Source organism: Rhipicephalus sanguineus, chromosome 4, assembly GCF_013339695.2.
Source record: "Rhipicephalus sanguineus isolate Rsan-2018 chromosome 4, BIME_Rsan_1.4, whole genome shotgun sequence".
Lineage (NCBI taxonomy): Eukaryota > Metazoa > Arthropoda > Arachnida > Ixodida > Ixodidae > Rhipicephalus > Rhipicephalus sanguineus.
The window spans coordinates 184,050,212-184,063,553 of record NC_051179.1 but is presented as its reverse complement, the minus strand read 5'-3'; the positions used below and the strand labels follow the sequence as shown (position 1 = coordinate 184,063,553).

Genomic DNA, 13,342 nt, shown 5'->3' with positions numbered 1-13,342 from the left:
GATTCCGGTGCCGAAGTTTATGCTGTACCCTCAACATTTCCTGGTTGCCTACCAGGTTGGACAAGTGCTACCTAACCCTAACAGGCCCTTCGAATGAGCCACTGAATGTGCTCGGAAAGTTTCCTGCCACAATCCAGTGGTAACATAGTGCTGTCCAGCAATGCGCGTACGTGGTCTCACCATTACACTCCATACTTTTGAGTCTCCCAGCACTTGAGGTCCTGGAGGTTATTAAGTCCTCAGACTCGGTCAGCAGCGCGCCAGCCATTGAAGCTTCCTACCCAGAGCTTTTCGGTGGTTTAGGAGCTATTAAAGCAGACTACAAAATTAGACTAAAGCCGAACTTGATACGTTTTGCAATTCATGTCGCACGTTGCATCGCCTTACCCTTGTGTAACTGAGTTAAGCAGGAACTCTAGCGTATGGAGCTAGATGGTGTAATCTGTAAAGTAGATGAACCAACAGAATGGTGCACAGGAATTGTGCCAGTACTCAAACCATCTGGAGCGGTTTGTATCTGTGTTGACTTGACGCAATTAAAGAAAAGTGTACTTCGCGAGCGCTATGTCATGCCAACTGTTGATAATAGCCTCGGTCTTTTAAGTGGGGCCTCTGTGTTTTCAAAGTTGGACGCCAACTCTGGCTTTTATCAAATTAAGTTGTCGTCCGAAAGCCAGTTGTTAAGTATACATTCATGACGCCAGTTGGGTGTTATCAGAGACTGTTTTCAGAAACTGCCGTTTGAAATAACGTCAACACCTGAGTTCTTTCAGAAGAAAATGTCGCAGACACTTGAAGGAATCCCAGGCGTGAACATGATGGATGACATGCTCATTTTTGGCAGCGACAAGGCTCAACATGGCAAGCACTTGCGTCTAACTTTAGTTCATTATGTTACAGCGCGACAAGAACGAAGAAGAAGCTAAGGCACACATACGACAGGACACAGCGCTGACTATCAGCTGAAGATTTTTATTCAAGAAACATGTTTATATAGGGTGGGCCAAGCTTGCATGCCTATACACAGTTAACCGCGATATACATGCTTGCAAAAATTACTAACTTCAAAGATTAGAAATGGTTCTCACATGTCATTCTTTTTGCTGCTCATCCGAAGTCCAGAAGTGCTATTTCGCTGTCATGGAGGGTGCTAAATGGCCAGCTAATGCACTTGTCTTCATTCTTTTTAATGTAGAAAGCTTCCATTATTTCTCTGGAGAGGGTATCCTTGTGTTTGTACATAACAGTGGCTAGGTCGAACAGGAGATGACATGCGCTGTTTCCGCAATTTCAGTGTGCCGCCAAATGAGAGCATGCAGCGATTCCTTTCAGGTTGTACTTGTGCTCACTTAAGGAGGGACACTGCTCTTAAAATGTTTTTCTCATTTCTTGATCGATTTTGATGATACTTGGTGAGTTAGGTATATTTGTGTGCTGATTTCAAATATGCAATTATTTTTCTAGTATAACTGGTAGTTTTTAAAATACAATATATTTCATGTGCCTTTTGGGGAGGAAGATTTTTTTTTAATAGAGAGAGTCACAAAGTAAATCAGCGTATCACAATAACCTGTAATCAGAACTGAGTGCAACGAAACAAAAACTGATGTTCTAAGCCCATTAGAACAAAAGTTATGGTATGTTGAACATTCGCGAAGGAAATCGCAGCTTGAAATTGACGCACTCGTGAATGTTCAACATATTGTAACTTTTGTTCTAATGGGCTTAGAACATCCATTTTTGTTGCGTTGCACTCAGTTCTATTTACAGGTTATTTTGATACGCTGATTTACTTTGTAACTCTCTCTGTTAAAAAAAAATCTTCCTCCCCAAAAGGCACATGAAATATATTGCATTTTAAAAACTACCAGTTATACTAGAAAAATAATTGAATATTTGAAATCAGCACACAAATATACATAAACTCACCAAGTATCATCAAAATCGATTAATAAATGAGAAAAAAATTTTAAGAGCAGTGTCTCCCCTTAACCTTTTGTTAAGACACTGCTGTCCTGCGTACATTTGTCCACATGAAATGGGTATCTTGTAAACCACCGCACTTGCACAGTTGACAAACCTCTCCATGTTTTACTGTGCATGTTGACTGGTAGCTGCAGTTTTTTTCCTTGAGCCCTCCATTCTATACTTGAACAAATTGCATTCAACTTGTTCTGCGCCAAAAAAAACACCTTCATTCCATACCTGCTTCCTATTTTCTTCAGCCTGTGCAATAGGGCATGAACATACGGGAGGGAAGCAGTATTCTTGTACGTTTCTTCCTGACCTTCCTTTTCTTCTCTCAGGGCATGGGACCTTTGAGTCTTTTGAGTTCACCTTTGAGTCTCCAGAAAACAACCAGATACAATTCCTGGATCTAAATATTCTATGTCAAGACGGACAAGTTTGCTGGACGTACCACCCCAGGACAAAAAAGATGCTCCTGAACTATCAATCAGCACGTCACTTGATCTTCGTGCGGGATATTGGCAAATTAACATTGCTGAGGAAGAGAAGTGCAAAACAGCGTTCCGGACACCTTCCGGTCTCTACGAGTTTAACCGCACGCCTTTTGGGCTGTGAACAGTGCCAAGTACATTTCAGAGCTCCATGAATATTGCCCTCGGCACATTGAAAGATCATGCTTGTGTCGTGTACCTGGACGACACATCGATCGTAGGCACAGCAGAGGAAGAACACCTTCGGAACTTGGATGAAGCTCTCCAAAGGCTATTCAATGCCGGATTCCGATTGAACCGAGAAAAATGCCAATTTATCTCGGCCACGATCCCATACTTGAGACGCACCATTTCTGCAGACGGTGTTCAACCTTTGCCTGAAAGAGTAGCAGCGGTAGCAAACTTCCCTACTCCAATGTCTTTGAAACAGCTGCAGGCATTTTTTGGTCTCGCGTCGTACTTGCGCAAGTTTGTTCCCAACTTCGCATCGACAGCAGCTCCACTGAAGAATATGCTTAAGAAAGCGTCTACTTTTGCGTGGAGCCCTTCACAAGATGCCGCCTTTCAAACCTTCAAGCACCGTCTGACACAGTGCTTCGTTTTGAGTCATTTCCAGGACAAATGGGACACTGAGGTTCACACTGACGCAAGCCAGGTTGGTCTAGGAGCAGTCCTCGTTCAGTGCGACCCAGACGGAGTTGAGCATGTTGTAGCTTACGCCAACCGCAAGTTATCAGACACGGAACGCTATTATCACTCAAACGAGTTGGAGTGCATGGCCGTTGTATGAAGCGTGGACGAGAAGTTTCGTCACTACTTCTTCGGCCGCAAGTTCACGGTGGTGACACGGACAATGCTGCTATTGCATGGGTGTTTGCTAAGCAACACCTGAAGCACAAGTTCGCCCACTGGATCATCCAACTGCAAGACTACACTAACGACTAGGGGTGTGCGAATATTCGAAACTTCGAATATTTTTCGAATAGTGTTTGCTATTCGATTCGATTCGCACTGAAATTTTACTATTCGAACTATTCGAACTTCCCAAAGACAAATGCATTCAACGTTTGGTTGAAAGTGACCCCTTCAGATTTTCAATATGCTTCACCTCATCACACCCCCGTATTGCGGCAAAGCTGCCTTTCAAGCTCCGTTACGGTCGAACTTAGCCAAGAGACAAAGTCCGGTTGGAAGTGGTCCCTAGATTTCAATATGCTTCACCTCATCACACCCCGTATTGCGGCAAAGCTGCCTTTCAAGGTCCGTTAAGGTCGAACTTAGGCAAGAGACAGTCAACGTCTGATTGGAAGTGTTCCCTAGATTTTCAATATGCTTCACCTCCTCACACCCCCGTATTGCGGCAAAGCTGCCTTTCAAGCTCCGTTACGGTCGAACTTAGGCAAGAAACGGTCAACGTCCGTTTGGAAGTGGTCCCTAGATTTTCAATATGCTTCATCTCATCACACCCCCGTATTGCAGCAAAGCTGCCTTTCAAGCTCCGCTACGGTCGCAAATGTATTAACTCATGAAAACGCTGGTTCCAATATGGAGATGAAAGATGTGGCAGAGTTGGGGGCTCAATTAATGCTGTTTTGGACCTGACATTTGGGCAGGAAGTCTGAAAAATCGGACGCCGAAGCTTTTCAGCATCTAAAATTTCAGATGTTCTTATATATCGACGTCTACGAGGCAGATTTGTAACTCCGGACTTGAAGGGAGCACGCCCTTGTCTGCCACATCAGTTGGCCTTCCACAGAAGTTGAAAGAGAAGGAGAGGCTGAGGCAATGGCATCTCTGCCTATCACGTGTAAAGTGTTGTCGGCAACACTTTGGTTGCACCAAATCATATACACAAATACAATTAGGCCTCTACATTGCCTCATTCTTGATAAGAAAGACAACTATGAAATATGACCCCACCAGCGCTTCATCAACCTAGCGAAAAGAAACACTTTCATGTTGCTATCTCACAAGAACATACTTAGGGATTCTCTGCAACTTTTTCTGTAATTTCACTTCGAATTATTCGAAAAATGTTTGAGAAATATTCGAAAATTATTCGAAATTATTCGATTCGATTCGCACTCAATCTTTATTATTCGAATTCGCTTCGCACCCAAAATTTTGCTATTCGCACAGCTCTACTAACGACGTGAAGCATCGAGCAGGGGCGTTAAACCATGTTGCCGATGCGCTGTCGCAGAACCCACGCGAGGGAAGCTTACCACAAGCCAAAGAAGGCTGGATTTGGTTCTCGCAGCAGGATGTTCCAAACTCTCAACGGTACAATTCAGATTTGGCAGCAATAATAACGTCCCTCGAAGACACGCAGAGCAATTCAAAGTTTGTCCTCCACGGAAGAACATTGTATCGACGCCATTCGACCAGTAACCAAGAAGAACGCCACCTCCAAGTGTTTCCATCGACCATGCGTTCTGAAATCCTGCCCGCCATCCATGATGCCACAGAAGGCGGACACGTAGGCAGGCAAGCTACTCTGCGGAAGATCCCGGAACGCTTCTGGTGGCCAAGGATGGAGAGAAGCGTTCAATTGTACGTCGCAAGCTGCGAGGTCTGCCAAAAGCATAAGCGTCGCCCAGGATGCCAACATGGACTACTGACACCTATTCCACTCCCTGACACTATTTTCAACACTGTCAGGATTGATCACGTTGATCCATTACCGACTACAGCCGCAGGGAACCGGTACATCGTAGTCGCAGTGGACCACTTGTCGAAGTTTGTGGAAATTGCTGCGGTGCCCTCTCTCGCAGCTGGCTTTGTGATCAAGTTTCTACAGGACCGTTTTGAATGGAAGCACGGCCTACCTAAGAAGATCATTTCAGACCGAGCAACTACTTACTGCAGTCGTGAACTCCGATCGTACCTCCGAAATGCTGGTGTCGAACATCATTTCACTTCAGCATACCATCCACAAGCGAATGGCCCAAAGGAGAGGTACAACGAGACCCTACTGGCTCGACTCATTCCTTATTGCTAAATGAAGCAGACTGGGATGATCACCTGCAGGCAGCCGCATATGTGATTAACACGGTGTTCCAGGTTTCCATTGGAACTTCACCTTATGAAGTTGTCTACGGGCAGATTCCGAAGCTGTCTGCCGTCCAGAATTTGGGCACCCCCTAAAAGTCAGACGCACAGCTTCATGACAGACTGCCTGCCGCTTCATCCGGGCTAAGGCATGCAAGACAGCTGCAAACGCGCAAGAGGCCCAGAAACGGTACTATGACCACCGTCACCGACCAGCGCCGGCCAGTACAAGGTTGGAGACGAGGTGTGGGTCCAACGATGCACGCAGTCGCTGGGTACAAAGCTTTACCTGAAGTACGAAAGACCTTTCATCATCACTGAAAGGCTGGGTGAGAACACGTGACATGCAGGTTATCCGGCATGTGAAACGAGTGCAGACAAACACAGCAAAAACAATTTTTCTGTGCACGTGTCTCGTCTCAAGAAAAGAGAGCTTTGGCAGAACTGACAAGTCGCATTTCGTGTGTTTTTTATGAAATGCACGGACACAGTGTGGCCGAGTGTGGCCGAGTGTGATGATTGAAGTCAAGGAGGCTGAAGTGGGTTGTGGGTTGCGGGCTTACGTGGCACGGAACAGAATAGAAGAGCCGGCCCAGTGAACGAGTGCTGTGTCTGTCTCTTCTTTTACAATACATACATGTCGCTCTCAAATTGTTTGTCTCAACTCATCGCAAAATCAAAACACATAAACAGCTGCGCTCAGACTTCGCAGTAGGCAGCATCGTAATTTTCGGTGAAATTTTGGCGATACAAATATTTCACGTCACCCTGTGATATTTGTACCACCGTTGTTTTACTGTGCTTTGTAACCCTGCTCACAGCAAAAGACTTTGTGCCAGAACGCTTGTGAGGCAATACAATGCGGTAATCCTACCATTACTTAGAAAGCAGTCTCAGGGGCCTTGCCTAGCTGAAGTCATGCAGCAGCGAAAAAAGGAAAAGCGCACACACAGTTCTCGTGGTCTGGCAAGAATGATCCACTCACCATTTCCCACGTGATGTCCTCGTACGGCTTGTCACTTTCTGGCATGCTCCACTGTGAGTTACTGCATCAACAGATCAGAGCACCCTTGTACAAGTGAGCACCACTCCCTTAACACACTGTCGCACGACACTTGGCAGACTGGTACAGTTGGTTGGATGTCAAAAACAGTAAAGAAGCACTACTGGACATAGTCACGTGGTTGTGACAGTGAAGAACGCAACACTCACGCCAGTAAAGATGGAATTCTTCACTGGGTGAACCTGTGCTCAGCACTCACAGGCAATGATAGCAGTGAGCACTGCCATCAATAATTTGACTGCAAGTGAAACATGTCTTCTTTTATACAAGTGTGATTGAACATGCCAATACTATTGCTAGTGCTTGCATTGGCTCCACAATAAACTTCCATGTCTAGAGCCATGCATGTAATCGTATCAGAGCAACTTAAAACAATTGCAAAAGTTTCCAAGCATTCAAGCACCCCCTGCACCAAGTGGTGGTAACAGATGTGTAACAGTTTTTGTGAGTGAAGCTTGGTCACATGAAAATATAGATAATAATAATAGTATCTAGGATTTTACGTGCCAAAACCACGATATGATTATCAGGCACGTACCACAGTGGAAGGCTCTGGAAATTTTAATTGCCTGAGGTTCTTTAACATGCACCTAAATTAAGTACATGGGCCTCTAGCGTTGATATGTGGTCATCACGACCGGGAGTGAAAATAAAGCAACAAGCGCACTTGGCAATATTTATCTTGTCCTATTATGCCGTAATTAAATGCAAACTAGTACCCCTAAAAGCCATTTGTAGTCATTCAATAATTCTGCATTGCCGCGTGCCATCGCACTTTCGAATAGCCTTCCTGATGAAATTGTTTCTTTGAGAGATCCGGCCAAATTTCATGAGCAACTGCAAGTTTATACGTTCCCTGGATTTTGTATAAAGATGCTTTTTTTTCATTTTGTATTTTACTGCACTTGCTTATAGTGTTTGTTCTTCTCCCTTCGATTGTACAATTTCCTTTGTTTTCTTCTTCGATATAATTTCTTTTTATGCTTTATGTATTGTGATTTTTCTGTAACCACCCCTACTCAATGCTCCTCTGGGGCCTGTAGGGTAACATGAATAAATGAATAAATACATAAATAAAGAAAAAGGGCATGCCTCTTTAAAGCTACCAGAAAAAAATGAAGCATGCTACAGCTAAGAGGTGTGTCCATGTTCAGAAATAGTGAATGATAAATCAAATATTTGCATGTTCAATTGGGGCCTTATAAAGTCACTGCACCACCGACCATAAAACTGAATCTAAAATGCAATAGAACTGATTTCATCCACATAACATGTACATCATCCTGCACTGCTCAGGGAAAGAGACTTTCTAGCAAAACCACAATGAACTGCCATAAAATTGGTTTTACTGTATTGCCCTCACATCGATTCATCATTTTTTCAGTTTAAAAGATCGTTATACCGCCTTATATGCTCTAAGTATAGTAAATTGTAAAACGTAACGTATTTTACAGGTTATAACTTGCATTCCACCGAAAGTCAAATCCTGCTACTACTCACAGTTGCTTCCACTTCCCTTTGAACCAAAAAGAATGACATATGCATACCTGCCAAGTTTGGAGGAACGGAATCCGGGAGATCTACTCAATAGGGGGGGGGGGGGGGGTACTGCGATAGCAATTATATGACACACTGTCAGCGGGATTTTGCGGTCGCCGCTGATCTGTACAGAGTCCAAACCGATAACATCGCTTACGCATCGTCTGTTTCACGTGCGAGTAAAAGCGCGCTAGCGCTAGGGACGAACGCGGTTGAAGCAGAGATGAAACGACCCGGCCGTCGCCGTCGCGCGAAAGGCACATGCGATAACATCGCTCCGCGTGCGAGGCCTGTCGTCGCTTGCTTACCAGTTATTTCGTCGGGCAACGGACCATAAGGGGCACCGTTGAGACGGGGACGGTCGCGAGCGCTGGCGAACGCGCTATCTCGACAGACATCGGTAACGGCTACCCTTTTAAGTGCTGGACTGCGGCGCAAAGTGCACAGCTACTTCATGCGCAATGAAACTGAGTTGAACCTTTCTACCATCGTTAAAAAAAAGAATTCTTTCTACTACGTGGCCAGACAACTTTGCTCATGTGGCCAGACAAAGCACTGGACGCGCGGGGCAAAGCTGGATTTCCGGGAGATTTACCTATGACCCGTACAACCTCCCGTACAGTCTCCCGGGTAATCCGGGAGACTTGGCAGGTATGCATATGCATATGCCTTGTTTCAACTTTAAAACTATTGTGCAGGTTAGTTGGGTCATAACAAATATGCCACCTTTCTATATAATATGTGATATATACTACTCGAATTCGCTTCAAAATTATTCAACCAAATCACTATCCACTTCGGACCTAAAATTTACTATTCACACATGCCTAATTATTTATGATATCCTCAGGGTCAAAATCAAAAAAGAAAGAAAGAATTGTAAAGCTTAATTTGTAGAAAGCATCAACAGCAGTAAATACAACAACAAAGTGCATAATAAACAATAATATTACATATGGCAACTAACACAGAACCCCCCCAATAGAGTAATATTTACTTCATGAAAATGGGTGTGAAGGTAGAGCAGAACTTTAGGGTCACAGAAGAAAGAAAAGAAGAAGAAAAGAAGTTGCATGACGCATTTTTAAAACATTTACTTTGAAGTATAGGAGCAAGAGAGGCCGGAAGGCGATTCCTGTCTCCAGACGTATGCGGAATGAAATACTGGGAAAAAAAATGATGGTTTTACATGAAAAATGTTAATCATGTTAAAGGGTCCACCCGAGATGATACATAACGGGGCAGGAAGAAAAGCTTGTGCCATAGTACAGGACGATGAAATAATTTACGAGCCAGAATGCGATGTATGGATTTACAGTATGATGTTAAGCGTGAAAAGTGCAGAAAAGATTCCATTGTGGCAATGCTTGACATATTGTTGTAGTTGGAGAGCATGAAATCAGTGAAACTATTTTGCACCACTTCTACCGTATGAACTAGCTGTCGTGTCACACACCGATGTGGTTTATTCAAGCTTTGAACGGATTACTGTTTTGCAGAGCAACAGTTTCAGGAATGAAGGTGCACGCAAGATGTCGTATCAGGGAAAGCGTTATTAAAAAAAAAGAAAGCTGCATCAGTCACGTGAGTAGTATGTGTATTCCAGGTAAGGTTAGATTAAGCATGAACACAGAGATATTTATAGGATGAAGCACTTTCAAGACAGACATTCTTGATGTGATAGACAGGAGCAGTGCTAGTATGTCTTACAACATGCATAAACTTAAATTCGGTTATGTTTATCCTTATGCAGAAAGTTCTACACCATGTAGAGAGAGAATAGAGCTAACACTGAATAACTGCTGAATCATTGTTACTGGTCATTAAACCTCTTATTATATGATAATGTACAACTGCATACGCTCAAAAAAGGCCAATATTTCTGTACAAAATGTTTATTTGTTTCAAATGCTCCCTTTATGTTTGTATTTTGTGTGGTGCAACTGCAGACTAGCAGGATGCGGAATTTTTAAATTATTTTTTGTGGGAAGCCTGCAGGTTACTACAAAAATGATATTGCAGATTAGACCTGTTTCTGGCACTACTGTATTTATGTTCATTATGTCTGAAAAGCTACAGTATACCCTCGTTAGAGTGAAATTGCCTAACTCGAATTATCGCTTTAACAGAAATTTCTTTTAGATGCAACCCAAACACACAAATTTTATGCCAGCGAGGCAAAGCCCGAGTGGAGGTGGCCCTTTGTCGCCGTTGCCAGTGTGCAGAGGAGGAAGGGAAGAAAAGAGCGGACAGGATGGAGGGGCCCTCATAAGAGAAGCCTGAATCCCTCAATGCCAGCGATCCCTTTTTCCTCTTTGCTATGCCCATGTTCGGGGCCAAGCAGATCAAGTGAGCGCAGCTAAAAATAGTGCGCAAAGAAACGGCCAGATGTACTACTGCAAGGTCACTCAACCATAAGTCGCACTAGTGGCATTCTGTGGCACTGGCCGAGCTCACGCTAGTTTCTTTGTGTAGGTGGTTGGCGGTAGCATAGTTCAGAGTTCAGTCATGGTTCAGTGGTCTCAGTCACTTCAGTGCCCACTGTGCACCCATCTGGACCTGCACTGGACCGCTGCAAAATGTGTGAACACGTGTTGTTGGAGTGCTTCGTTATGCGCACCCCACGTATGCTTTTGTGGCCTGCTTCACGCACACCAGCTTTTCCTGCGCTCCATAGCAGATCAGAAGAGTGCCAGCGAGCCTGACAATATGACCAGCCTTGCAGCAATCTCTATGAGGTGGTGCACAGAATTGCCAGCAAAGAAGTGGCAGGTGACTCTGACTCATTCACATTGGCTGACAATGCTGTTTTTGTTGTCGCCACAGCTATGCATGCGGGAGTAGTTGACATTGTTCTTCATGGCCCTGATGAAGAGCCGATGGATGAACAGCCAAGTGAAATGTCAACTATTGCACAGACCATAGGGTTTCATACTATAAAAACTAGAGGGCAATCTAGCACTGTAATCGTTCAACCAACATGGGAATGATGGGAAGCACAGGCTTCAGATGCATTGCATTAGCTAGCAAATTGTCTGCAAGTTTTTTTCCACAGTTTCAGTTTCGTTAAGTGTGCCACAGCTGTACCTTGCTGCAACAATGCATACAGTGGGTGGGTAGTGGGGTGTGGCGCAAAGCATTCAAGCGGTACCTCTGTTGAAAGTGACTGAAGCATGCTAGGTCTCTTGGGTTCCAACGACATTGCGACTTTACACTGTATTTGACAGTTTTAGCAAAGTGACGTTCCTGCACTGCTCTGCACAGATGCAGCATCCAATGCCAGTGCAGGAAACTGCACAGAGTTCACGTTTTTATGATAAGCGCATCTTGCCAAGACGCGGTAAACTCGGCTGCAAAACCATGGCAAAGACAAGTAGACGCATCATTGCACTTCACTGACTCGGCTATACAGCAAAGCGAGAGATGCGTTCTATACGTACCGCTGCTATCAGGATCATTCTGCACACGGGCAGACACACCTGGCATTGCAGCAGACGATGGGTACGTTTAGTGTTTCTCACTCAATACAGTATTTTTATTCCCATAAATAGATTATGCATAGTTCCGAGGAGAAAACATGTATGTTTGTTTTCAATGCTGTAAAAAAAATTCATTATTTGGTAATGCCAAATCAGGAACACAACTGCAGAGCAATGCATACCCTGGTGGTTGAATTTGTACTGGCTTCATTTCAATCTCACAGTCTTGCAAACCTTCTACAGTAAGTTTTACCTATAGAAGAATGAAGCAAATTCTTACTGGAAATGACTTGACATCACTTTGTTTAAAGCTTGGTAAACAAGCACCTCGAATCTCTAACACGAAATCCATACAAAGCAGATTTCATTGCCTGTACGTCCCATCATTCCCATTGTGGTTGAAGCACCGCTCAAGGAGCCCTGAAGAGACACTAGCACCAGATTTCCCTCTAGTTTTAGATGCGAAGCAGCTTATGGTCGAGCCTGTTCCCTCTCTGTGCCGTCCACACCCCCACTGCACATGCGCAACAGCTGGCCCAAGCTGCCGGAGGAGACTGCTAGAGGCGCCACGGCAGCTCCACTAGATGAAAATGACCCGCGCGCTCCGCTCATTCTCCTCCCGGCAACGCCACCGTCAAACGTCACGATGAGCGCCACCGGCAGCAATGCTGCTGCTACTGCTGCGGAGAAGAGGGCTCGAGCCACTGCCATTTCGCGGCAGCGGCGGCAAGCCGACCCCGAACTTTGAGCGAGAGAAGCGGAAGCGTGCCGTAAATGCCGCCTGCAAGAATCCACAGAAGCAACGAGGGCTCGCGCAGCCGAAGCGCAATGTCAACGCCAGCAAGCAAACATCGAAGCGGCACGGCAACGCAATGCCGAAGCAAAACGTAAACGCTGAGCAGCGGATCCCAAAGTGGCGCTGCAACGTGAGTCAGTGGCGAAGGCAGCGAAACACTTGAAGCAACTGCTGCAACCCGGCACGGATGACGCGGACACGCAGTTCAAGCACGCGGCAATTCTTTACGGAACTTTAAGTCGACCCATGAGCTGCTTCGCATGCTACTCAGGATTCCCTTTACGGGGAGATGTGTGTAATATTTTTATATGTAGTAGGAAACTCTATGGCGCAGACTCAACAGTACCTCCATCTGCTGCAGAACAAACTTAAATGCGTGGCAACTACAGCCTTGTGCAATGTGTAGGAAAATTGGAGCAGGAATCGCTCGTGCCTGGCGAAAAGACTAGACAAACAAGGCTGACTGCCTTTGTTACACCTCAAAAAGGTGTGCTTCCCTGAGTATCTTGTATTTACACTTCCTTACAGTTGTAGCATAATTTAAGCTTGACATTCTTAGCTTTTATTGAGTAGTCGCTGCTATCAAATTACCGCTTATATTGAATTTTTCCACTGCCCGTTCACTTAGTTATAACAAGGGTTTACTGTACCTTTCATTCACACATCCCAACCAAACTAGCAAAAACCAAATAAAATTTTCGAAGCCTCAAAGTCCAAAGGGTTTGTGTGGCAGTATTACACACATTAGAAGATAAGCTAACACAGTGACTCACCTCTTGCTTGCATCACCACTGGCACTGCTTAGTGATCCACCATATGGCAGCTCTGCAACACGGCAAACGACATCCCCAATATACATCGAGCACATTTGAGTTTCCATGCATGCACTGTAATGGCTGTTGCTCAGGCGTGCCAGTTATTGGCATTGAATTTGTCTACGCTGGTTTTGTGTCTT

General features: G+C 44.8%; 1 protein-coding gene across 3 annotated transcripts in view; it reads right to left on the bottom strand.

Annotated features, from left to right (window-relative positions):
* Window positions 1-13,342, bottom strand: part of LOC119390955 (ephexin-1) — a 117,433-nt gene that overhangs the window by 85,945 nt on the left and 18,146 nt on the right. For all 3 annotated transcript variants that reach the window (XM_037658666.2, XM_037658665.2, XM_049414988.1), the window contains exons 4-5: window positions 13,161-13,212; window positions 6,496-6,556 (exon numbers count right to left, since the gene is read on the bottom strand). In XM_037658666.2, coding sequence (XP_037514594.1) covers window positions 6,496-6,556; window positions 13,161-13,212 — 113 coding nt within the window. The remainder of the gene's footprint in view (window positions 1-6,495; window positions 6,557-13,160; window positions 13,213-13,342) is intronic.